The sequence below is a fragment of the Xylocopa sonorina genome, chromosome 9 (assembly GCF_050948175.1).
Source record: "Xylocopa sonorina isolate GNS202 chromosome 9, iyXylSono1_principal, whole genome shotgun sequence".
NCBI classification, from domain to species: domain Eukaryota; kingdom Metazoa; phylum Arthropoda; class Insecta; order Hymenoptera; family Apidae; genus Xylocopa; species Xylocopa sonorina.
Genome location: NC_135201.1, coordinates 2,394,192 through 2,418,536, shown reverse-complemented (window position 1 = coordinate 2,418,536; position 24,345 = coordinate 2,394,192). Strand labels below are relative to the sequence as shown.

The following is a 24,345-nucleotide window of genomic DNA, read 5'->3' as shown; positions in this document are numbered from 1 at the left end:
TCCCCCTTTTAGACACCTCTTACGACAAGTAGTCGGGTGTATTCAAATCCCCACTGTGGCACAGGGATATTCCTTTAGTTAAATAGCAGCTAGTTGCGGCTCTACTATAAGGTAGTTCATGTTATGTAATTCAGGTTTATAAAATCGTAGCTTTATGTAGTTGTCAACAGCAGAGAATTTAGTAAGTAGAATAGAAAAAAAGCATTGAACTGTCAATTTTAAAACTACATGTTAATGCCATTTTAAAACTACATGAATCAGTAGCCAAGTAATATTTGATGTGTATCAACTTTTTCTAATTCAAGTAGTTTTGATGGGAGCAATGTTTTTTTAATATGTTACATTTAAGTAGGCATGAAGCAATAAAAATAAACAAAGTTTTGTTAAATCCGTATCTTGTAAAACAAATATAAACAAAAGATTTAATACGTGGTATAAATTGATAGGAATCAGCAGTGGAAATGTAGATTTGTAAATTTTGCTATTTAACAATATAAATCTGTATGTTACAAACTTTCAATTCGGCTGAAATAGTTGTTTGATAATTTGTTTTTTACAATGTCATATAACCAGTGAGCAAAAAGTCCAGAGATCTAGTTGACCGACTGACTTTTCTGTCTGTATGTTGTTGTTATATGTTTCATATTATAATTTTTAATATCTACATTTCCATTTTTATATTCCTTTTTTTCTATCATTCTTCATTTTCCTTCATTTTAAAATAAATAATATTTTAACATGATAAATATGAGAAATGAAACATACGTGAATACAGAAGAATTAATGCATTGTTAACTTTAAACACAGATTTGCAGTGTACATATTTCACAGTAAAATAATTGGTATTAAGATTTAGGAAATAGATTAAAACAAAAACAAAGTGCTTATAGAAATATTATGAAATAAACTCGTAAAAGCTTCCATTTGGAGAGATTTAGTAAAAAGTAAAAATTTCTTTAAAAAATGTTCTTTGTCATCAAAGTGAATTATTGTAGTATAATTAGATAAATGACATATTTAGAGAGCTCTAGAATATATGAAGTCAATAATATATCAATAAATAATATTAAAGTAATTTAACATACTTTATATAATGAATACAGCAAGCTACTACAAAAGTAGTAGTCTGATTTTATATATTTCTGTCCTTTAGCCTACTCTGTTTACTGTTTATATAAGTAGGATTTATCTATTGTAAAAATGAAAAAGCAGTTTAAATATTGTTAATTAAACTTTATAATATTTTTACCGTCTTGTTCTGGCATGAATTTTATAAAGAAAATAATGTTATTTTAAGATAATACAACATGCCTCCAAATGATTATTATTATCCAAATCGTGGAAATGGAATATGGAGTTCACCGGATGGATGCGATCCACTTAATAAGATTATATCTGCGTTGAAAGCAGGGTTTATTGTTAGCGTTCCTATTACATTGCTAGTTCAGAGAAAGTTTGGAGCTAAATTTGAGAGCCCTTCCACATTTGGAAGACTAATTCAAGTTTCAGTGCCAGTTTGTGGTGCAAGTTTACTGTTCACTTGTGCTTCGTTTATAGCAGCTCGTGTAAGAGACAAAAATGATACACTCAACTCTGTAATAGGAGGCAAGTATATTGCTACAAAATAATATTAATAAGTAAAATTATTTTAGAGATAATTAATTTACAATTTTCAATTTTGACTAAATTAATGTAATACAAAAAACCATATTGTTAACGACAGGCATTATTTTATTGCAGCAGCTGCACTTATTCCACTAGTTCGACATTTTTATTCCTTCTCTTACACTATACCAGTCATGGGAGCAATATTTGCAACGGTGATAACAATGCGAGAATTAAACGGTATTGGTACACCAACTTTAGACCAAAGGTTACCCTATTATGGAAGAGATCGTACCAATCTTGACTGGTACTTATGGTCACAAAATAAACCACCAGAGGAACCCTATATAAAGTACAAGAACAGTGGTTTTTTCTTTTGGAAATTTTGAAATATGTATATACATATAGATATTTCAGCTTAGAGATCATAAAATTGATGATTAGAACATAATAGTTATTACTATTATCTTTATTGTACATTTGGTTATGTTACATGATCTTAATAAATATATAGAAAACTTAAAGTAAATAGAGTCTTGCAAATTTCACTGGTCAGTTATGTTGTCATATTTATGTTAATGTCTCCCCTTTTGTAACCTGAAAATTAATATATGAAATATATTAACTTATATAAAACTTATCATTTGATTGGAAGATAATTATGAAACTAAAAATTCATGCTTATTCAAATGTAATGAAATATATAAATTTTCACAGATTCAATTTTTGTCTGCTTATCAGTATTTTTGTACAAGATTATTACAACTGACAAAAAATGTTTAATTTTCTCTTGTTACAAATAACTACAGTAAATTACCTCCAAGAGAAATTGCTGCATTAATATATAGAGTAAGGCATTTAATTCATGATGCTTCATTCAAAATTGGATTTGATGAAGAATTATTATTATCATAATTATGATGGAGTCAGATTATTGAAACACCATACAACATAACTCAGCAACAGCTTTTATTCTTGCAAATATTTGGATAGAAGATCTTATACAGTAATATATGCATTAGTCTGATGATAAAATTTAAACTGTTAATGGTAAATCGAAGAAATTTTGCTAATCAGATATTTCTGTACATCTATATACAATAAATTTTAACGCGAGCGCGTTAGTAAAGGTACTTCATATTCATGTAGCTCATCAGACTCATTTTCTGCTTATATCAAGAATTTACTGCATTCACTTAATTATATTTCAGTACATTAAAAAATTATAAATGTTAACTCACACATGCTTCAAGATATTCAATTCTTCTTTCAAGTGTTGTAAGCTTTTCATTAAGCACAGCTATTCTTGATCTACAAGACATATCTATTAAAAGAAAGCACGTTAATTATTTTTCATGAAATAATTACTTTTATGTACACATATATCATTTTGTATGTATCTAACAAGTAACTTTGTTATGTTATACGAACTGAAAGTTGTAATAGTTCTCCTACATTTTCCATTAAATGAATTGAAGCAGAAAAACATTCTCATAAGCTCATCTGATCATTCAACTTTTTACTATAGAATTTTTTAATCTGACTACTATTTCTTTCCTTATCCCCTATTCTTCTCTTTCTACCTACATTTTTACATAACTCAAACTAATGAAGATATTTCATCTAGTTTGTTAAAACCAAAAAGTTAAGCTAAAAAAATCTATAGTTATATAAATATTGCTATAAAAGATTGTAACAAACAAGAAAATTGGTTAAAATTGGATTAATAAATGTCAAAACATAGAAATACAAAGAAAGCAGGCTTATCAAAGTTATTGTTCGTACGAATGGCTTTCTGAGAGTGAAACAATGACTTTTCAAAATAAGAGCCTCATGATGGGGTACTTTGTAAGAGAAAGACTACTTGACTCTGCAACACCATTAACCCTATACTTTTATGACTTTTGTCTGTGGTACTTTTTGGAATGACTCATGACCAGCAAAGACTGTTCTTGTTTGCAATGATCATACTTAGACGGAACTGTTTTAAAAGTTAATATTAATTTAAATAGCTTATAAATTAGAAAAATTGGATTAAGATGTATTTAAAAATATTACATTTAAAAGAACAAAAATTAACAAAAATATAATAATAAAAGGAATCAAATTCATACAAATAGAAAATATTTTGTTGGTGGATACTTAGAAATGGCTTGTAAATATTATGATGTAAATATAAAAATAGCACATACCATAAATTATAAAAGTTTCTTAACATGCATTTTAATCACATTACGTATAGTATATAAGTGCATGTATTTAATATAGTGTATAACTATTGTCTAGTATTTATCGTTAAATGCATAAGAGGAGTCATATAAAAAAGAATAGCTAAATAGTTTTGTTAATATAGAAGATAGAAAAAAATATCAAAGAGAATAGTTATATTGTTTAACATATTTTGTGCTGAGCTGTTTTTGCTCAAATTTTCAATCAAGCCATTGGTATTTTAACTAAAAATTGATATATTTTCACACAATATTTCATTACATCATCAACGCATAAGTAATGTAATTATTGCTTAGCGTAGTTATCACGTGGTACAACACCTGATTCTTTTAGTCGAAATATATTCTATGAACTTGAATATGTTATAAAATATATGTTTTTAGCGAGCGAAATAAATATCTCAACATGTACCACTGATGATACACATGATGTGGAATATGTTGACAAGGCAAATATGATCATACTATCTGATTTGCTAATGACATTATCTTTACAGTCTTTTGTAAGTTATTGGTGGTTTCTCAGATAAATGTTTGTGTTATGTTTTTGGAAACGTCTTTGCCAAATTGTTTAGATGATATTTTTTATAGATTATATTCTAAACCTTTAAATATATGGAGTATAGTGTATATATTTCTGTGGATTATTTTTTCCAACTTTATCTCGATATATATCAAGACAAATTTAGTATTTTTCTTCTGGATTTCATTATTTACAATGCATTTTCAAATGATATTATCTGGTAAATACATTAATAATTAAAATTTTAATAACCCTTGTGTGAAATCTCTAAAACAATCACAATGCATCGTTTTATTTAAATGAACTTAAAAGTTACATTTATGAATATCAAATCTGCCTACTTTTTATTAAGCAACGTACAACCTTAAACTAAGAAATATTGTTTACTTTTTTATATTACACCGAACAAGTAATGAATTGCCATGTACAGATATTGTAATTAATAATTTATTAAAAAATTACCAAAAGAATTGAGGAAGTCAGTTATTTTTTTTATGCTACCAGTTATAACTTCGATATATTCTCGATTTGCCCAGTCTTGTTGAATTTGCTTTTGAATAGCTTCCCGATGTACGGCAGCCATTTTTGAAACACAGTCAACAATAATGTTATGCAGAAGATTACAAGAATAGTGTATAATCAACACTATGAATACGAAATACTCACACTCTTCAAATCCCGGCAGAGAGCGTTGCAGGCACATCTAGTATTTATACTACCATAGTCGTGTGGATGTACAGGGTAAATAAATAAATAACAATTCAACATCTTGTATCGCAGTTTTATGGCAATTTCTACGTAATAAAAGACACTTAACTTACTATTATTCGCACGACCAAACAAAACTGTCCTACTTAGTGATAATATCTGCACGGCTGAAAAGTTAGACGAAACATCGATCCCTTAACCTTACATTGGACTGGGCTGACATTCGACAAGGGTTGCCAAACATTGAATGATTACAAATGACGCATTTCATTCTCGCACCTCAGTTTTTTTCGAAGTAGGCATTATAACTAAATCCATCTTCATATTTTCAATAGCCGAACGTTCTCAATTCAATTCATACAGCCTTTTCACTCATTAATTTGTCCCATTTGTTTATTTTCTGTCGTAGCTGTCAGATTACGTCGACAGAATATACGCGACTTTCATGACGATATATATTCTTAAGTACTGTTACCAGGTAATATCATGTTTCTGTTAACATAAGTTTGTTAACATAATTAAATGAAACACAATTTGATACCAAAGTTGTAACCTTGTGTAAGAAATTTGTTTAAATATTTTGAATAATATATTTAACGTAATATGAGGAGTACCACTTCAAATGATTTGATTTTATATTACTCGAGTAATCCATTTAAGAAATAGGTATAAGGGTATTGAAATAATTTATTTGTGTTGAGAGAGAGAGAGAGAGAGAGAGAGAGAGAGAAAGAAAGAGAGAGAGAGAGAGAGAAAGAGAGAGAGAGAGAGAGAGAGAAATGCGCCATTGCTTTTTTTTCCTATGCAGTGCAGTAGTGAATTTGGCAGTGAGGATGTAAATTAATGTATGTTTAGAAACACTTAACAGTTTGCGTAAATATTGTTATTTTTGAAGAAATTACTAATTTTTATAAATATACAGAGATACGGATATATAAAACACTTTAAATTTTCGTGAGATTGGTTATGTCTAATAAAAATCTATTTGCAATGGTGATATATTTGAAAATGAAAGAAAAGTTAACGATTACTACATTCTTATTATAATTATTCCAATTATATTATACTGATCGACACTAAGTCGGTTTTCTGTAGAACTGCATGGAGTCTACCAATTTTTTTTGACTAATCATTTCTTAGGTTATCATTAAATTGTTCTTTAACTTCTTAAATTGACTTAAATTCCCTTTCATAGATAACTTGATGTCATTTGTATTTACACGTGCCGGTGTATGTATACGTATGTAGACGTAAGCTGGAAATAGTAGATATTTTATCATTATTCTTGATTATTCTTGAATTGGTAAATTTTGTTTTCTTTAACATACATAATCATTATGTGTCCAAAACATTTAAGAAGTTCTATATAAATTGATAGAAATAGGTATCCTTTAGGTATTGAAAGTTTCATATACGAAACTATTTTATGATACAATAACGAGAATCGATATCGTATAGAGGCAAACGAATCCAAGTTGTATATTTTGTTTCTTGTTTAAAAAACAAGTGTGGTAGTTAGATGTGAGCGAGTACTTGTAAAATTTTACTAGTACGCAAAAATAGAAGTGAAATATTTTGAGTCATTTTTGAAAGTACAAGAGGATATAAAAAAATAATCAGTTTTCAAACGGTAAAATCTTTTCTAGTCCAATTAGTAAAACAGCATTGGTCGATTAAAAATTTGATTAGTTTTTAAAGTTAGAATATCGATGCAAATTATTAGTATTATTAATTATTTTTTATTAGAAATATGTGAATTAACTTTGTACTTCTTCGAACTGATAAGAATAATATGTTTCGAAATTCTACTTTCGTAGACATAATTTTCCTTTTTATTGTAGAGATAAAAGTTTGACGTAACACGTATAAGTCTATATATATGTTATTTATTTTTATATTTGAAGTAATGCATGCACTGCATTTTTGTCAGGTATACATTTGATGCAAAAGTCTGTTATGACTTTGGGAAGGTGTCGTTTGTCACCAATTGTTGACTATACAACTGCATTATCTAAAAAGTGGTGGATTCAAAATCAAATAAGATCATATTTATTACCGGGCATTTTTGTATCATTAAATGAACGTCGCTTAAACAGGTAGAATACTTAAATGTAAATTTATGTAATATTTATAATAATTCCTTGCTTAATAAAAAGACATTAACTTTTGCTTACATTAATGTTTATCTTTACATTGCAAGTTGTAGTTTAATCCAAGTCTGTCAATTTAATATGTGACAGGCAAATTTTCTATACTAAGTGCTATTACATTACGTTTTAAAATATCATATAAAAATTCTAGTTATCTGTTAAAAGGAAAATATTGAATTTTATCTCTTTGCACTCTGATACTTTACATTTTCTCATTAAACTTAATAATATTGTAAATAATATATAAACAATAATTGTAATATCATATATATATATGTATATATATTTAATTTAATAAAATTATCGTATGTGTAAACATATTTGTACGCTTGATTTGTAATAATTTTATTTTTTAGAAATCATCTAATATGAGTTTAGTAATATTAATCTCTAATTGAATACAGTTAAATGTCATAGAATCTGAAATGATTAGAAAATTATAAAGCACAATAGACATAATTATAGAGTGCAAATTGTTAATTCTTTATTTTACCTGGGGATATTCATTAAATATGAGAACTTCTTTTACTTTACTCTCATAATTATTGTTTATAAATATCTTTGTTTATTGCTAATGTATAATATCAATTTTCTTTTGTAATCTATATACATATGTATGTTTCATAGAGAAATGATGTATAGAAATGAAATATACTGACAAGTAAATAAACAATCTTTTAGGGTAAATCAAAGGTTGTTGACTTTTTCATTATTTGCAAATATGGCAACGACAAGTAATCAAAAGAATACCCAAGTACAAAAAAGAAATCGTCTGAGTTTGGAGAAGTCACCATACTTACTACAACACGCTACTAATCCAGTTGATTGGTATCCATGGTGTGACGAAGCTTTGGAGAAAGCAAAAAAGGAACTCAAATGTATTTTTTTATCTGTTGGCTATTCTACGTGTCATTGGTGTCATGTTATGGAAAAAGAATCTTTTAAGAATGAGGAAATCGCTGAAATAATGAATAAGAATTTTATAAATATAAAAGTAGATAAGGAAGAGAGACCAGATATCGATAGAATATACATGACTTTTATACAAGCAAGTAATTGTGATTACATTGTATTTTAAACAAATGTGGTATAGATTAAAAACTACCATTTGACATAGGTAACAACTGGTGATGGTGGATGGCCAATGAGTGTCTTTCTTACTCCTGACTTAAAACCCATAGTCGGAGGAACTTATTTTCCTCCAGAAGACACGTTTAGACAAACAGGATTTAAAACAATTTTACTTAATGTAGCGCAGAAGGTATACATGTCTCTTATTTTACTAACAACAATTATAGACAATATTTTAGTAATTTTAATAACTTTACAGTTAAATATTGTAAGTAGATTAAGATATGAAGAATTAGGGAGGGAAATGGCGAGACAATTTTAGTAAACTTCATACTAATCATGCTCTTAAAATATATCATTTATTATTATTTAGAGGATAAAAATTGCTAAATAGTATGAGCTTCATAAAATTAAGTTTTAAATTGGAGATCAGTGATAACAACCATAGAAAATATTAAACTTATATTTCCATATTGTAGAAAATAACGACTGGACCCTTACCGTTTCTTTCATATACTTTTCGCATCATAAGTGGAAAAATTAACTTTTTTGTATTTTATATTCTATAGTGGAATCAATCCAAAACTAAAATTGCAGAGGTTGGCTCTATTAATCTGAAAACTTTACAAAGTATTTCTAAAATTCCTAGTACATCTAAGGTAAATCAGTAGATAATAAATTTAAAAATTTTTATTCAAGGTTTTTGGTAACAGAGCTGTCTTTATTGTCACATAATGGTTTCTTTATATAGACACATGAAATATCTTCGATGGATTGTAGTAATATATGTATTCAACAACTTGCAAGTAAATTTGAACCTACATTTGGTGGATTTGGTTCTATATATAATATGCAAGCACCAAAATTCCCACAGCCAGTAAATTTTAATTTCTTATTCCATATGTACGCACGGCAACCTAATGGAGAATTTGCTCAACATTGTTTGCATATGTGTGTGTACACGTTAAAAAAAATGTCATACGGTGGTATTCACGATCATGTAGGTCAGGTAAGTGTTTAAACCTTCAACTAGTGATCATATATATGCACATATATTACTTATTTCAAATCTTTATAATACCTACATGTACTTTTTACTACTGCGTAATGTCTTTACAATTTTTTTTTACATGCATGAAGATACTACATTTATAGATATCATACTACAATCTACTTTATGTATATTTTATAATGAAACAATAACAGAATTAATTATGGAATCAAGCTTCTTATTTGAGTCTTAGCTTTCAAACAATTTAATTTTTTTACATTTTAAAAAATAATAGAAGAAGTCTATTCATTCCCAATGACTTTGAAAAGATAAAAAAAAAAGTAGTTATCAAAAATCTAAATTTTTATGCATTTGAAAGAGGATATTTTAAATTACTTTCTTATGAAAAAAAGGAAATAAGTTTTTAGTAAGTTTATTTTTTTTAGCAAGTAATATTAAAACAACTATAATTGAAGTAAATGATTACCCTACAAAATATTAATAGACATTAATATTCCATTTTATTGCTAAGTCTACAAACAGACTTTTGTAGATATCCTTTTTGTAATATCATTCAAAAATTTTACTGAATATTATGTATTTTGTTTTATTTTTTTCTAATGAACAATTAATTTAATATTTTACCAATATCATTAAAAAATTATCTATCGTGAAAATTATAAAACTGATTCTAGTAGAATAGTGGAACATACTGTGATTCTAAATATCTTAATAAAATTAAAGGAGAAGAAAAGTCACATTGAAAGTACACACAATGCTGTTTTTATAAAACGGAAAGAAGTCATTGGATCAAAATATTGCAACATTTAATTATTTGTACTATGCAACTTGAAAATGTTTGATTGTTTAAGAATGATAATTCATGTATTGTCTCTATATCATGTAATAAAGTTTATTAAAAATACATATTTTTATATCTTTTGTTTTTTAACTGTCCATTACGTTAGATTTTCATAACGCTATAATGTTTTTTTATAATAATGCTTATAAAATAAATTGGTAATATAATATAATATAATTTATGAAAAAACATGTTCATTTTTAATTAGGGTTTTTCAAGATATGCTACAGATGGCGAGTGGCATGTTCCACATTTTGAAAAAATGTTATATGATCAAGGTCAGTTAATGAAGTCTTACGCAGATGCATATCTTGCAACTAAAGATCAGTTTTTTGCTGAATGTGTCGATGATATTGCTACATATGTAATAAGAGATCTCCGACATGAGGTATTATTATAACTTTCATACAAATGATATCTGTACGTTTATATTTGTTATCTACTTTGGTATATTTTAGGAAGGTGGATTTTATAGTGCCGAGGATGCAGACTCTTATCCTACACACGATGCACGTGCAAAAAAGGAAGGGGCTTTCTATGTGTGGACTGCTATGGAAATAAAGTCAGCTTTGAATAAAGAGGTTCCTAGCACAAATCATATTACACTCTCGGATATTTTTTGTCAACATTTCAATGTAAAGGAGTCTGGAAATGTAAAATCTTATCAAGTATGTTATGTACTTTTTTTTAATAATATTATATAAAATGATAAAGTTGTAAGGAGTTATATTTCTTATTTGTATGAAATTGAATAGGAAATGTAATTAGTAAAAAAATGGAAGTATTTCCTGAACATTTAGGGCTTTCTGGCCATATTACCGATTTTGAATTCATTAAGTAATGCTTCCAATTCTGAGAAAAAGATTTTTCTTCTTGTTAATTATAAAGAGATTGCGTGTGCGTAATGTATTCCTAGTATTCTTAGAGTATATTTTTATTTATCAGGATCCTCACGGAGAACTACAAGGAAAAAATGTATTAATAATGTACGATGAAATTGAAGAAACTGCAAAACATTTTAATCTTACCGTTGAAGAAACAAGGATGTATTTGAAAGAAGCGTGCTCCATTTTATATAAAGTTAGATCTGCAAGGCCAAGACCTCACTTGGATGATAAAATTATTACTGCATGGAATGGTAGACAAATGTCTCACTTATTACAGATATATAGATTGTTCCTTTGTACAAAATTTATATGGTTTCATGGCATGTATAGTTTCCCAAGGGTCACCTTGAAAGACATTTCAAGGTGGTCAATATTTTGTTTATATTAACATACTATTTTATGCATTTTGTAATGCAATGTAATAGCCGACATAAGAATTATTTAGTAATCTATCATATATCATCTTGGCTTTGAAATAATATTGGATAGAAAAAAAATAATGTGTTGGAGTAGCATAAAAGGGGAGAGAAAATGGAATTTTTTTATTATCACTAGGTGTACATTTTGAAACCATATAGACTATTTTTACTCATTTTTGTGTGTACTTTCAATACTAATGGAACTAAATGTTTATTATAAATAATATTCCTTAATTGCCAAATTAATAAGAAATTCAAATTTAGGTCTTATAATAAGTGGTTTAGCTTTTGGAGGAGCAGCAGTGAATAATAAACAATATATTGAGTATGCTGCAAGCGCAGCAAAATTCATTAAGCAATATCTTTTTGACGAAACAAAAAATATATTACTTCATAGTTGTTATCGAGATGAAAAAGATAAAATTACACAAATGTGAGTATAGTTTTATTGTCATTGTTATTATTCTTATTATTATTATCATTAAATTATATAATATATAAATATATTAAAATGCATTAAATTATATTAATCGTACAGGCTCAGGCGTATCAAGTGTGGCAAACTATTTTTTTCCAAAACTATTGCAGATATCCAAGTAAATTTTTTAAATTAAATTGCACAGCAGGATATTACTTATGTATCGGATATGAAAATATAATATGTATAGGTATTTACAGACAACTACCAAGTTTCAGTCACTTTTGCATATCTCTCTACGGTTATTTCCAAGAAAATTAGTCTCTTTTATAATTCTTTGGTCATGGAAAAAGTATATAAATATTTCCAATAAATATTGTTGCATTTGATAACGACTATCGAAATAAAAAGAAAAAAATAGCCCGCTGTAGTTGAAGAGAAATGAGTGGTATTTTGTTGTAGTTTTCCTCTCTAAAAGACTAACTGCCACGTCCAAATTTTGTCTGTAATCTCAAATGATTAATCTCTTTACACCGTTTAATTGGCGAAAAAGTACGCTTCGACATTTGCAATAGTTCGGAGAAGTTTGTCACGCTTTATGTGCCCCGTATTTTATTAGGTGCTAATTAATTGTTCGTATCGTTCTTTCAGGGCTACACCAATATCTGGTTTTCTAGACGATTACGCGTTCGTTATAAGAGGATTGCTGGATTTGTATGAATCCAGTTTAGATGAGAAATGGTTGGAATTTGCTGAGAAATTGCAAGACATCCAGGATCAATTCTTTTGGGATGAGACAAATGGTGGTTACTTTTCAGCGACCTCCGACGATCCAAGTATAATCGTTAGACTCAAGGAAGGTATGTTTAACTACCGTCGTGGTAATTTTAACTCGATGATTAAAGTTTTCATGATTGCATACCATACATGCGGTAGTTGTAGTCGCGTTGAGCTATGAAATCAAAGAAACCAACATTCTGCAGTAAAGCTGAGCATATCCAAATATTTATAGCAGGGCCTGTTCAGTGTTTCATTACATCCAGCTGTTAAGTTCATCAGGCAGTGGTAGTTGTGCTTACGCATTTAATATTAGGCCATAAGATGAATGAAAGAGAAAGATCGGATATATATTTTAAGATTTATAATCTCATATATATAGCTCATGACGGAGCAGAACCATCCGGGAACTCAATTGCTGCCGACAATTTACTGAGGTTGGCAGATTACTTGGGTCGTGGCGAGCTCAAGGATAGAGCTGTGCGTCTTTTCGGAGCATTTAGGCATTTGCTGATGCAAAGACCTGTTGCAGTCCCACAGCTAGTGTCGGCGCTCGTTCGCTACCACGATGACGCAACGCAGGTGCATATAAATTTATATCTATCGAGCATACCAAGTATTCTCAGAAATTTGATAAGTTCTTGAAATGATTGCACGCAAATGTTCGTTATTCTAGATTTATGTGGCTGGAAAGCGGGGAGCCAAGGACACCGATGATTTACTTCGCGTTATATATAAACGTTTGATACCCGGCAGGATTCTTCTCTTAATTGATCACGATGAAATGAGTAGCACGTTATTTCGTAAAAACGAGCATTTCCATAACATAAAGCCTGTGAATAACCAGGCAACAGCTTACGTATGCAAACATTGCACGTGTTCGTTGCCTGTTACTAGTCCTGAACAATTAGCAAAGCTACTAGACGAACATTAATAAAAACTGTTAACTGTTGACTAATAATGGTTATATATAATAATGTACAATATAATTAATATTATATAATTATTTTTTATTTAGTAATAGTGTTATCAAATGGAAAGTGTAGACGCTGGACTCTATAAATAGACATGTGTACAATAAAATTTAACAATCTTCCACGTGTTTTCGCGCTGTATTGTATTGTATTATACATACGCGAGAAGAACGTCAATGAAATTATTATCATTATTACGGATTGTAATATTCGTTCAATGTGTTTGCAAATGTTGTTTGTTTGAATAAAGCGAATACGTAAAAGTGTGCTCTGTTTACTTTTCGCTTAATTATATTTACAATCCAAAATAAGTTGTAATTACGGTTACTAACTAAGCCAGCAAATCGTTTTACGCATATTAGTTCTTGATCATTTTGGTGGACTTTTGTTAGAACGATACATAATACAATGTCTATATCGTGAAATCTTGCGTTGAATTCCAACCGAAAATAGATGCAGCATATAAACCACTAGAGGAAGACACGCAAGGAGAAGAAATTGTATAGGAAGTTGAATAAAAAAGATCAGAAGCTTAGTCTCAACAAATAAAGGAAAAGGTATGCAACATATATTTGTAATTTAAAAAGTATTAAATAAATAAACAACTATATATACACACACATATATATATATATAACACTCTAAAGGTAGTTATGGAATATTTAAAAATTACCATTCAACTCTGAACATTGATACAGTCTCGGAACAATGGCTTGTAGGCAGGTGCAAATAAACAATAATTTTCCTGTTAATTATTGTTCGTTGCCTGTGAGGATTGGAACGAGTTTCCGCCCCGGACGGAGTTCCGACGTCGGATACTGGCAAGCTGAAATGTGCTGTCTGAAGAGGCACGCAAGAAAGCACGCTAGGCATTTTATTGGCAATGGAAAAGAAAGCGACAAGATCTGAAGAGAAGCTTGTAGGGCCAGCATCCTTGTTTCGTCGGGCCGCCACCCTCTGATAATCTCTTCCCTTCTTCTTCGGCTCGACTACATTATCCACGAGCGAGAGGTCACAGCGAGCGGAAGGAGCAATGGGAGGGGCCGCGGAGAAAGAGGCGAGAAGGAGGGCAGAGGAGTAGGAGGATCCGGTGATCTTCTCGAGGGAGGGTGCAGAAGGTCGCGAAGCGGATGAGCGAGGGACGCCTAGACGGAAGGGTCGCGCATGCGTTCCGTTCCGTCGACAAGGATGTTCGACGTTTTTTTCAGTCACCGGTCGACGCTGCGCCGGGCACCGTCGACGCGCACGTTCGCGACCAGCTCGACACGGGTGTTACGGTTCTCATACTACTTTCCTCGACTAGGCTAATTCGTGGTTATTAGTTGTACGCGTTGGTTAGTCAAGTTAACAACAAACGGAGACAAGTGGAAGACAGTGGAAGACGACCCTCGAGTTCGGATCGCTTTGAACGGTGTGCCACACGACCTTACCCACCACGCGCCACTCACGCGCTTCACCTTTCCATCTTGCTGCCAAAAGTGTCTACCCCGAGACGAATCTCGCTGAGTTCAGACGGCGAGTAACTCACCGTTGCCTCTTATCGTGCCTCGATGGATCTTGAAGAAGCTGTACCTACCCGTGCCGCCGGTTGCTCGATCGTCGATTCGATTCCGAGCGGTCTTGTTTGGTAGCAGGTTTAAGCCGACCTTAAGCGAAGCTTACGACGGGGCACCCCCGTAGTAGCCGAAGGTGAGAATCGCAGGTGCGAGGAAGACCGGGCAAGCGCATCGCGAGGCAGACGGTTACGCGCTTGGATGCCCATCGTGCTCGCAAACAATTAATACGTAAAATGCAGCCAGTGGACCTGCAACGGCTACTTCGATCCCGAGACGTTACCGGCCAAAACGAGGGTGCACGCTTCTATCGGTAGAGCGGGCACGGGGAACGTGTTCGTATCGCTCTCGCGGTGTCCTACGAGCAGGGTAACCGAACAACCGAACCGAATTACGTCTCCTCGATGTCGTTCTTACTTACCCGGCTGTACCCGTCGTTCAGAGCAGCGACGTGCACGTTGTCGCGACCGCTAAGGAAAGTTACTCTTCCCCGTGGCAAATCTTCCGGCAAGTTCTGTTGGAATTCGCTCGCGCCGGCCATCCACGGGTGAAAACTGTCGAATCGTGATATCCGTCATCCTCGTGTCTGCTGTACGGAATCTAGGACACGGGAACCATGTCGTTGCATTATCCGCAAGGGTATCGGTATCGTCCGGCGACCAAGTCTGCTGGGGCTGGTAACGGGGAGCAAGGCTCCGACAGCGACGTCGCCGATCTTAGCGATCTCGAGGACGACGAGGACGAAGATGGAGGCGGTCAACCGATCAACAGACGCGCCGTTCAGCGAGACGAGCGGACGGACGAAGAGGACGACGAGGAGGACGATGAGGATGACGACGAGGACCAAGAGGACGACGACGAGGAGGACGAGAACGACGAGGACGACGGTGTGGACGACGTGGACGGCGACGAGCTACCCTATCCCGGTTTCGTGCCGGTTGCAATGCGATACCTGGACCAGAGTACACGCCCGCGCAACTGGTGTCTGGCGCTCATCACTAATCCATATCCTTTTGGATCGTAACGAGGCTGGTTGTCGTCTGGGAACGGTGATATCGTTATCTTTTCTATTCCACAGCTTGGCTGCATTTATTCGTTGCTCGCGAGCTGAAATGACTACGCCTTGTACGATCGTACGCGGTTCTACGCGTTATCGTTGCCTTCTCGTATTTATTTTCTCCGCCAATGCGGACACGAGGCCGCGCGCGTCACGAGTCGATCTTTTCTCCTTCCTTTTCTCTTCTCACGGAATTTCGATTTCTTTCTTCCCCCTTTTCCCATATGTTCGTTCCTCTGCTCGTTAATTATCCGCGTCGCGAGTCTCGAGCATGTTTCATGGACTTTTGTATCGTTCGAATTTAGCGGCAATTAATCTCAAATCGAGTGTCGATTGTTCCGAATGTTCAGAAATTTGAGAATGGAAAATGTTTTTTTTTCATTCTTCCTCTGTGAATTTAAGTACATACGAATAATCTCGTTTGTACAGTTTGGAATAGTTAGATAAAAATTAATATGATTTCTCTTTGATCATTTCGATTTCAAGCATTTTTTTATCGTTAGACGTCATTTTTAATATAGCGTACATGCGCAAGTAGCATCGATTAGTTGTTATCTTGTGGATACCTTGGCTTTATATTCGATTATAATTAATATTCTCCGCATGGAAGAAGCGCTTCGTGTATCAGACGCGGAAATAATTGTCGTACAATTTTTAATTAATCTACGCTGCGTTTTATGCTATACACATACAATCATATAGTGTTTGCCCAACTATAAAATCGAGATGAATAGGAAAGATGTAATTCAAAATTTACAGATATTCTCTTGCTTAACTTTTAGCATTTTACTTCTTCCTTCGACGATTTTCTATGATTAGCTTGATTTTTCCGACAAACGTAGAGCTTGGAGCAAGGATTCTCGAACTGAGTGTCGCAATAATATTTAATTCTTTGAAATTAACTAAATTTTCTATAAGCGTAAAGGAAATAATGAAAGATTCATCCAAACAGTTTCGTTCATCGCATTAAGGACAACCGAATATTAAATTTCCACTATGTTTTCTTCTCTTCCAAAATATTTAAATTGGGATATTAGAGATAACTGTGCCGCGAAATTTGATTAGATCGAAAAAGGTAACGTAAAAGTATAGAATACAGATTTATTTACGCGAAACGTGCACCTGATTATCGTGAGTAGATGCAGTTCTGAAGTTTCAAAGTTCAAAAAGAAGATTTATCATCCTTAACCATAATTGATCGTTATGGTTTTTAGATGTCTGTTTTCTTTTCTTTAGAAGGGGGGATTATGTATTTGAGAGCTGAGAAATATTGCGAGCCTATATTTTTCAAAATTGGGTTACATGCAATTGACCCTCTCGTAACACGGTTAATTCGCTCCGTGTTGAGCGGAACCTGCCAATAAGGATTGCTCTATAAAAGGATCATCATTAAACAAAAGATCTGAGTTATTTCTGCTACTATTAAATTATATAAGAAACAATGACCGAACAGAATGATGCGAAAGCCTAGATATCATTTCAATCCTATTTAGCCGCTTCTTCTTTAACTTTTTCTTTTTAGTTTAAGATCAAACCCTCTATGCAGGAGGTGTTGTATGCTTGCATTGTAGTATGAAAAACAGACACGCGGATGTACGTTTGCATTTGTATCCTCCTACTAAAGAATTTTAAAGTTCATATCAGTCCAAGTCCATTTTCTTGCATAGAAAAAGAGCAGTAAAAGGGTGTATATAAAGGAAAGTCAATTAACGCGTCGCACAGTTTTTTTCTCTGTACTCGGAATAAATGTCGGCTATGACCGTCGCGAGTGCTATGGCTGGCATTTGCTTAACGGGTTCGAGAATTGTTCGTATAAACAAAAGACGGTTAAGGTATTCGGGAGTTTAATGAAAGTATGCAGGACGGCTGTAACCGTAATTTTCCCATATATCGCAAAAAAATTGGACGGCTATAGCCGTCGTTCGCCGCAATGGGTTGACCCTTTGCGCTCATTTGTTCAAGACTCGACGAAGCGGTAAATAAAAGAAAAGGAACGAATATAAATTGCAATAAAGTTTGAGAGCATTATTCAATGTAATTAGTAAACGAAATTGCTTACGTGTAACAGTAAAACAACTGACCTTTGAAGTGTATATTAATAATTGGATTTCGCGCACTTTTTCCAACATGTTCTCGGTTTTGAATTCCATTTTAATAGAAATCCGCGGTTCTAGTATTAATAAATTCTTGAATGGTGTCTCGAACGTTTGCTTGATTCTTGAAAGATTTTTCTTCTGAGAAATGAGAAATGCTAGAGAATGCGATGGCGGTTCTCGATTTAAACGTTTCAATGTCTTAAACAGCATAATGGCACTGGTTTTCTACTAATCGGTAGAAAAGTTTGCGTTATTTTCGCTGTGCTACTCCTAGAAGTGTTCAGTGTGAATCAATTCGATTCTTCGCATAATTGGTACTTTTAAGCATCAAAAAGAAAGAGCGCGATGGCGTCTTCCAGCAGTTAAACGTTAAAAAAGCGAAAATCCGTAGGTGATAGATCCAGCGAATACGGGGAATGCGTCACGAAGCAAAATTGACCACTTTCGATTGATCAGTGTCGGTTTTCCTTTCTGCGATTTTTGATGCACTCTTTCAATTCCGATGCGGTACTTCTCAGCTGTTATGATTTCTATAGCTTCTATAGGTTAGGCAAATTCTAGCGAATCACACCGACAATTGACTATTAAACTGTAAACATAGTCTTCTTGGGATGTAAGGCTGGCTTTCGAATGCCTAACCATTGGGTAGTATGTCTTGTATTGTCGTATAGAATCCATTGCTCATCGCGTGTGATAATGCGATCAAAAAGCGATTTGCTACTGGTGGATATTTATTAATTAAGAACAATTACAAGATTTTACAATTGAGATATTACTCTAAAGACGGATGATAACTGAATCGTAATTTTAAAATATTCACACGAAAAACTCATTCATTCTGCACATTCGCTCTCTAGAATATTCCACACACATAACATTTGAAACCCTAATTATTGATTAGCTTTTTATAACGATAATTTCATTATCCTTCACTATGATTTCGAACCAGTAACGAATTGCATGTTTCCTGATGGTGAAGCTTTCGTCGACAGTTCAATTCCTGTGGAATCCACTAATTCAACATTTTTTTCTCACCAATCGAATTTAAATGGCGCGAAATTGTCGTGGCGCTCGCATCGAACATCTGGGTAAATTATTGCACCATTTTTTCGTGGATTTTTTCAATCGAAAGCTTCAAATGCTCGTCGGTAAGGCCTCTGCTCTGGCCTTTTACGAGGTTCATTTTCAAGGCTTTCATCTCCGGTTTCGATTTTTTGATACCATGCACGAAACGTATGCTCATTGATTGCATCGGTACCAAATGCAGTGTTAATGCCTCAAGCAACAGCTGCTACATTCTTATCACTTTTCCACTCGTTCAAGTAGAGTACGCGAAAATTATGTTGGTTCGTGTTGAAAAACTAATCGTACATATGTGGGGTTGGATGGGAATAGAGCAAACAGAACAAGCGAATTTGACAAAAGAAGGTCTTATTGTGCTTATAGTTACGTATAAAATATGTCTAAGAATTTTTATGATTCTTGTTAAAACAGAACTTAAAGCACTGGTGAACTAAAATCGGACATTTTATATATTGCAATCTCATACATTTTAAATAAGAGACTTTAAATTGTAGGACTTGTATTTTACTGGTCAGTATTTAAATATAAATAGTCAGTATTACACGTTAAAGTTAAACATTACATATATATATTTGTTATTATCTGTTAAATGTCCAAAATTAAACCTAATTACCCTGTCTGGTTATTAGCCATAATTTGAATTAATATATAAAAAATAAAACTGTATATATTTATTTTACGTATGAAGACATTTTTAAGTATGACTACAACGAGTGTATAATGGGGAATGTGTTTAATATTGTTCTTTCTGCTTTCTATTGTCCGTTTATTAATTTTAGACTGACCTTAATCACACAACAACCAATAATTAATTCCATACTAATCGTCTTTTATTAATACTAATCATTCGCTGTTTATGTAACGACAGTTTAATATTTTTATATTGACCCTTTTAGCGACAGAACACCGACCAAAAGTTGGTTTAAACACTGACCATTTAATTTGCTGCCAAATAGTAAGAAGTTAGCAATAAAAATTGAAAAGTAATTCGAAGTGCAAAGAGGTTGAAGAAGAAAGAGAACTTAGATTTCTTCGTCCTTTTCACCGTTACTGTAGCCAAGCGTAGGCTCTCCCTAATTACCCCTTGGACGCGCGCAAACGTCCAGAAGTAAGAAAGTAAAACGGCAACTTGCACGTATATTCGAAGCGTAACGCGAGCAGAGCGCGCGAGGTCTAACGCGAAGGAGTTTTTAAATAGGTCATTGATTGAACTATCCCCAGGCGAATCCTGGTATGCTCGGCGCGGATACCCACTCGCCACGGCTGACGCGACTCTCCCCCGCCTGTTTCTGCTTCCTTCTTCCACATCCCCTCTGTGTACGTGTCTGGTTTCTGCGCGAAATTGCGGCAGGACGCACGTGGTCGCCGGGCACAAAGTTAGCCCAGCCAGCTACGGAGCAACAAGCGCCGCTAGAAAGATTTCCATTGTGCTGGCGGACAATGGACGGCTGGAACTACTGCGAACGCGGGCCAAGCATTTCGCAATTCCCCGCCGCTTTTATCCCACCCTCGTTCGCCCGTAGAAATTGAACAAACGTTCCGTTGTACCTTTTCCTTCGACGAATGCTTATCTGCCCGGCAAGGGTTTCTTCCGACCGCGATACTTTCGAAACGAGGTGTTTGTTTTAACCCGCCCGGTGTAACGATGAAAAACTTTTTAGATACCAATCGAGACGAGCTTTCGTTCCTCCTTCTTATACGTGTATATCTTTTTTTTTTTATATTAGACGAAAGCAGAGAGAGAACGTTAGTTGGTAAATATCGTTTACTGGATCAAATCAGAAATTGATGAATATGTTGCATTCTGGGCGATGAGAAATTTCTAGTTTCGGTTTTTGCTCTATTCTGCTTGTTGGATCGGATGAAAGAATTGAGAGAGAAATTTGGGACATCTGGAATATGCAGTCGCACGTTCAGGAATTTCTGCAGAATTTTCTATCGCGAATTCTGCTCGCGAACAACTTCGACAAGAGATATCTTTTTTTTTTTTACTGAAGCCTTACTGTCAACGTTCAATTTACTAGATTGCAATGAAAAATGGTCGAGCGCTACTTATGCGAATTACATTTTTACACGTTTGCTCGCGGCACCGTACAATTCCGAAATTAGTTCCGCAGTGTTTTATTCGCGGATGTGCCGAACCAAACGAAACCCTATCCTACCTATTCATTTTTCTAAACAATCGATTCCAGAGGGACTGATTAATTCGCGTACAAAGGGAATAAAATGGGAGGCAAAGTTGGTAACATTTCCGAACGGAACAAAGCTTCGCGTAGTTCTCATACGTACCGCACAAAGGCTTACGTGAAACCCTAATTTCTGCGCGAATCCCAAGGTGGCCCGTTCGCGTTACAATTTCAACCTCAGAAGGCGATACGTGCCTCCATTTCGGTACACCGACGCGTAATAGCAATCCTTCGAGAGCGCGAAGCATAGGTCGCGCGATGTTCGTTTGATCATCGCGTCAACATTATTTCATTGTCTGGTGAATGATTCAGATGCGTCGCGGTTGCGTTCGCGGGGCCACCGCGGTCCAATTGGCGAACGTTTCCGCGACGCTGCGTTCGTTGCCATCGCGGGATTGCTCGATTTCTATGGGGCAGTGGCACGGCGTGGATATTCCAAGAGGAACAGAATCGATTAAGTAAAATACCTCGCAGTGGGTGACCGCAAGGGAACTGGTAACGATGCGAGGCGAAGCGATTCACGTCGACGGCGCAACAACAGCCCAGGTCTTTTTCGTCCCGTCGATATCGTCCGATCAAGGGCCCCGGTGACCTGGTTCTGTCGCGTGTCCCTATCCGCGTGCCAGCCTGAACTCCATTACAAACGGGTGAAAAATAATCGAATGACCGGGGCGTCAACGAGGTAATCTTCGACAGCCTCGAACGCCGCCGGAAGTGGCAGTCGATCGAAACAATTTGCCCGGCCGAAGCGGCCGGCTGATTGTCTATTAACCGTTTCGTAAATGAGATTCGGGGCATCGATGAGAAACAGGCTGACAGAGGTTACCGATAGATCGTTAGATAGAGGCGGAAGTAATCGATCGTCCCGTGTTCCAGCGACGCGACGTCTTGTTACGACTCGCAGAGAGGCGTTCTGGTTGCCCCCGATTTCCTCGTTCTGTGGAGAATCCGGAACTGGACGCTGGTTCCACGGAAAGAGGAGGGAATAATACAGCCAAGGCGAAGCGCTGCGCGTTGTTGCGGGCTGTTGGCTCTATTTTACGTCAGATGCTGCGGATTTCTGCCGCTGTACTCGACGCGACTTTTGAAATAACGTTGGAAGTTCCTTATTCGCGTAGGAACGTCGAGGAGTCGAAAGGGAGCGCGGCTTCTCTGCTCTCCGGCGATATTCATTCCACGATCCGGCGTTCGCGGATTGAGATCGCGCGATGGGTGATGAATTATCGACAAGCAAAGGAAATCCTTGAGCCTGGGAGAACAGAGGGAGGCGAAAGGGGTGAAAGAGGGAGCAGAGCGAATCTAAGAGCGGATTTTCGCCGAAATTTAGGTTCTCAAGCTCAACAGCCTCGTTGGATCGATCGGTCGTATCGCGAGAACAGTGAATTCGAAAGGAGCGGCGTTCCTGTTCTCCATCTGGCTTCATTTCTCGCTCGAGAGAACGATTCATTTTTTGCGATCGATTGTCCTTCCACGTTCCCTTTCCCGTCGTTTTTCTTTCTCTCACTTCATCACGATTATTAATACACACCTCCATCGGATCACCGCGGTATTAACGCATTCCTCGAATCTTCACCTCGACCCTTTCTCCCTCGACGTTTGATCAATCGCAATAACTTCGCTTATTGATCTCGGCACAGCTCTTTCAATTAAAATAACACGCATGCGTTCTCCGTTGATTTGATTTTTAGTGAAATACACGCGAATGGAGGAAGGTTGCAGGAGTGTTTTTACCTGGAAACAGAGAAAGCGCTGTTAGTACGCTTGACGCGGACATTTTAACATTAGCTTGTAGCAATATGACTCTTGAAAATTGGGAAGGGTATTTTGAATAGGGTGAGAAGCCAATATCGAGTATTATTCGTAATTTCAAGCAATTATAAAATGTATACACCAGTTTTTACAATGATAAAATGAAGTCGTGAAATATTAAAATAATAATATTAAGTATTTCGAAAAATTGTGGTATACCTATGTATAAATAATTATGTATATAAATAATATAGTTTATATAAAAATTAACTTAGAAAAACGTAACAATAAATTAAAACGTAAACTTACAAAAATATATTAATAATTTTATCTATTTTAATTTATTTTTATTTCGCAGGGTATGAATTTTATTCTCGCTGGTATTTCGCTAGACTCGTCGCAAGGTATCCACTTCGAATTATTGTCTATTATTCTAATTTTCCGATTTTTCACACCTAACGTTGTTATTATCTCCGTCACTGCTTTCATTTTCTCAATCACTAATTTCTTCATCAATACCGTCGATCACGTTTCTCAACAGTTCAAAATTAAGTTCATCTCTTCTTGAACTAATTTCACTGTTGAAATTCGCTTTCGTAGGGCTTCGAAACTTCAAACCAGTCGATGAAAAACTCGTCATGGCAACTCTCAGTCTCTTCTCGAGCGCAAAGGGGTGATTCTTTTATCGACGTAGAGTTATATACGCAATTATGTTCGCGTGAAAATTAACATTTAGACATTGTCTAACTCAGTCTTGTTATTTGGTAACAATATTACACGATTGTATAAATTTCATGTGAACGTAATATTTTTTACGAGCAGCCATAAAAAATATGCAATTCTTAAAGGGATAATAATATTTGAATATAATAGTGCCATTTGCATTTACTTGTTGTCTTTTTGTTGCATAAAAGAATATTTCGAACAAAAGTTGTTCAATATTAAGACTTTGCGCGCTACTTAAATCAAACCTTGATTAAAGATTGTTTCAGTAATTATTAATTTTTT

General features: G+C 34.4%; 4 protein-coding genes across 7 annotated transcripts in view; 3 read left to right on the top strand and 1 right to left on the bottom strand.

Annotated features, from left to right (window-relative positions):
• The first annotated feature begins 128 nt into the window (after positions 1–128).
• On the top strand, positions 129–2,148 carry LOC143426836 (uncharacterized). Its single transcript, XM_076900510.1, has 3 exons — positions 129–181; positions 1,298–1,605; positions 1,741–2,148. Exons 2-3 carry the CDS (start codon positions 1,308–1,310, stop codon positions 1,992–1,994), a joined length of 552 nt encoding a protein of 183 aa, XP_076756625.1. The 5' UTR covers positions 129–181; positions 1,298–1,307; the 3' UTR covers positions 1,995–2,148.
• Positions 2,057–5,011, bottom strand: Hspc300 (haematopoietic stem/progenitor cell protein 300). The gene is made up of 3 exons (XM_076900511.1): positions 4,819–5,011; positions 2,847–2,929; positions 2,057–2,202 (listed from the first exon to the last, which is right to left on the bottom strand). Exons 1-3 carry the CDS (start codon positions 4,937–4,939, stop codon positions 2,176–2,178), a joined length of 231 nt encoding a protein of 76 aa, XP_076756626.1. The 5' UTR covers positions 4,940–5,011; the 3' UTR covers positions 2,057–2,175.
• An 828-nt stretch (positions 5,012–5,839) lies between these two features.
• On the top strand, positions 5,840–13,608 carry LOC143427093 (spermatogenesis-associated protein 20). 4 transcript variants are annotated; one of them, XR_013102244.1, is made up of 13 exons: positions 5,840–5,909; positions 6,995–7,160; positions 7,896–8,262; positions 8,332–8,475; positions 8,855–8,944; positions 9,037–9,294; positions 10,347–10,526; positions 10,597–10,806; positions 11,084–11,276; positions 11,709–11,877; positions 12,514–12,722; positions 12,799–12,927; positions 13,022–13,162. XR_013102244.1 is itself a non-coding variant. In XM_076900989.1 (13 exons), the coding sequence occupies exons 2-13, from the start codon at positions 7,006–7,008 to the stop codon at positions 13,571–13,573; spliced, it is 2,433 nt and encodes an 810-aa protein (XP_076757104.1). In that variant the 5' UTR covers positions 5,840–5,909; positions 6,995–7,005; the 3' UTR covers positions 13,574–13,608. The 4 variants fall into 4 exon arrangements, 3 of the variants coding, with proteins under 3 accessions (XP_076757104.1, XP_076757105.1, XP_076757106.1); XM_076900989.1 differs by lacking the exon at positions 12,799–12,927 and adding an exon at positions 13,316–13,608 and having other exon boundaries at positions 13,022–13,221; XM_076900990.1 differs by lacking the exons at positions 6,995–7,160; positions 12,799–12,927 and adding an exon at positions 13,316–13,608 and having other exon boundaries at positions 5,866–5,909; positions 13,022–13,221.
• A 2,174-nt stretch (positions 13,609–15,782) lies between these two features.
• Ca-alpha1t (Ca[2+]-channel protein alpha[[1]] subunit T) overlaps positions 15,783–24,345 on the top strand; it is a 96,273-nt gene continuing 87,710 nt past the window's right edge. Inside the window, exon 1 of the mRNA XM_076900994.1 lies at positions 15,783–16,171. Within this exon, the coding sequence (XP_076757109.1) occupies positions 15,783–16,171 (389 nt within the window). The remainder of the gene's footprint in view (positions 16,172–24,345) is intronic.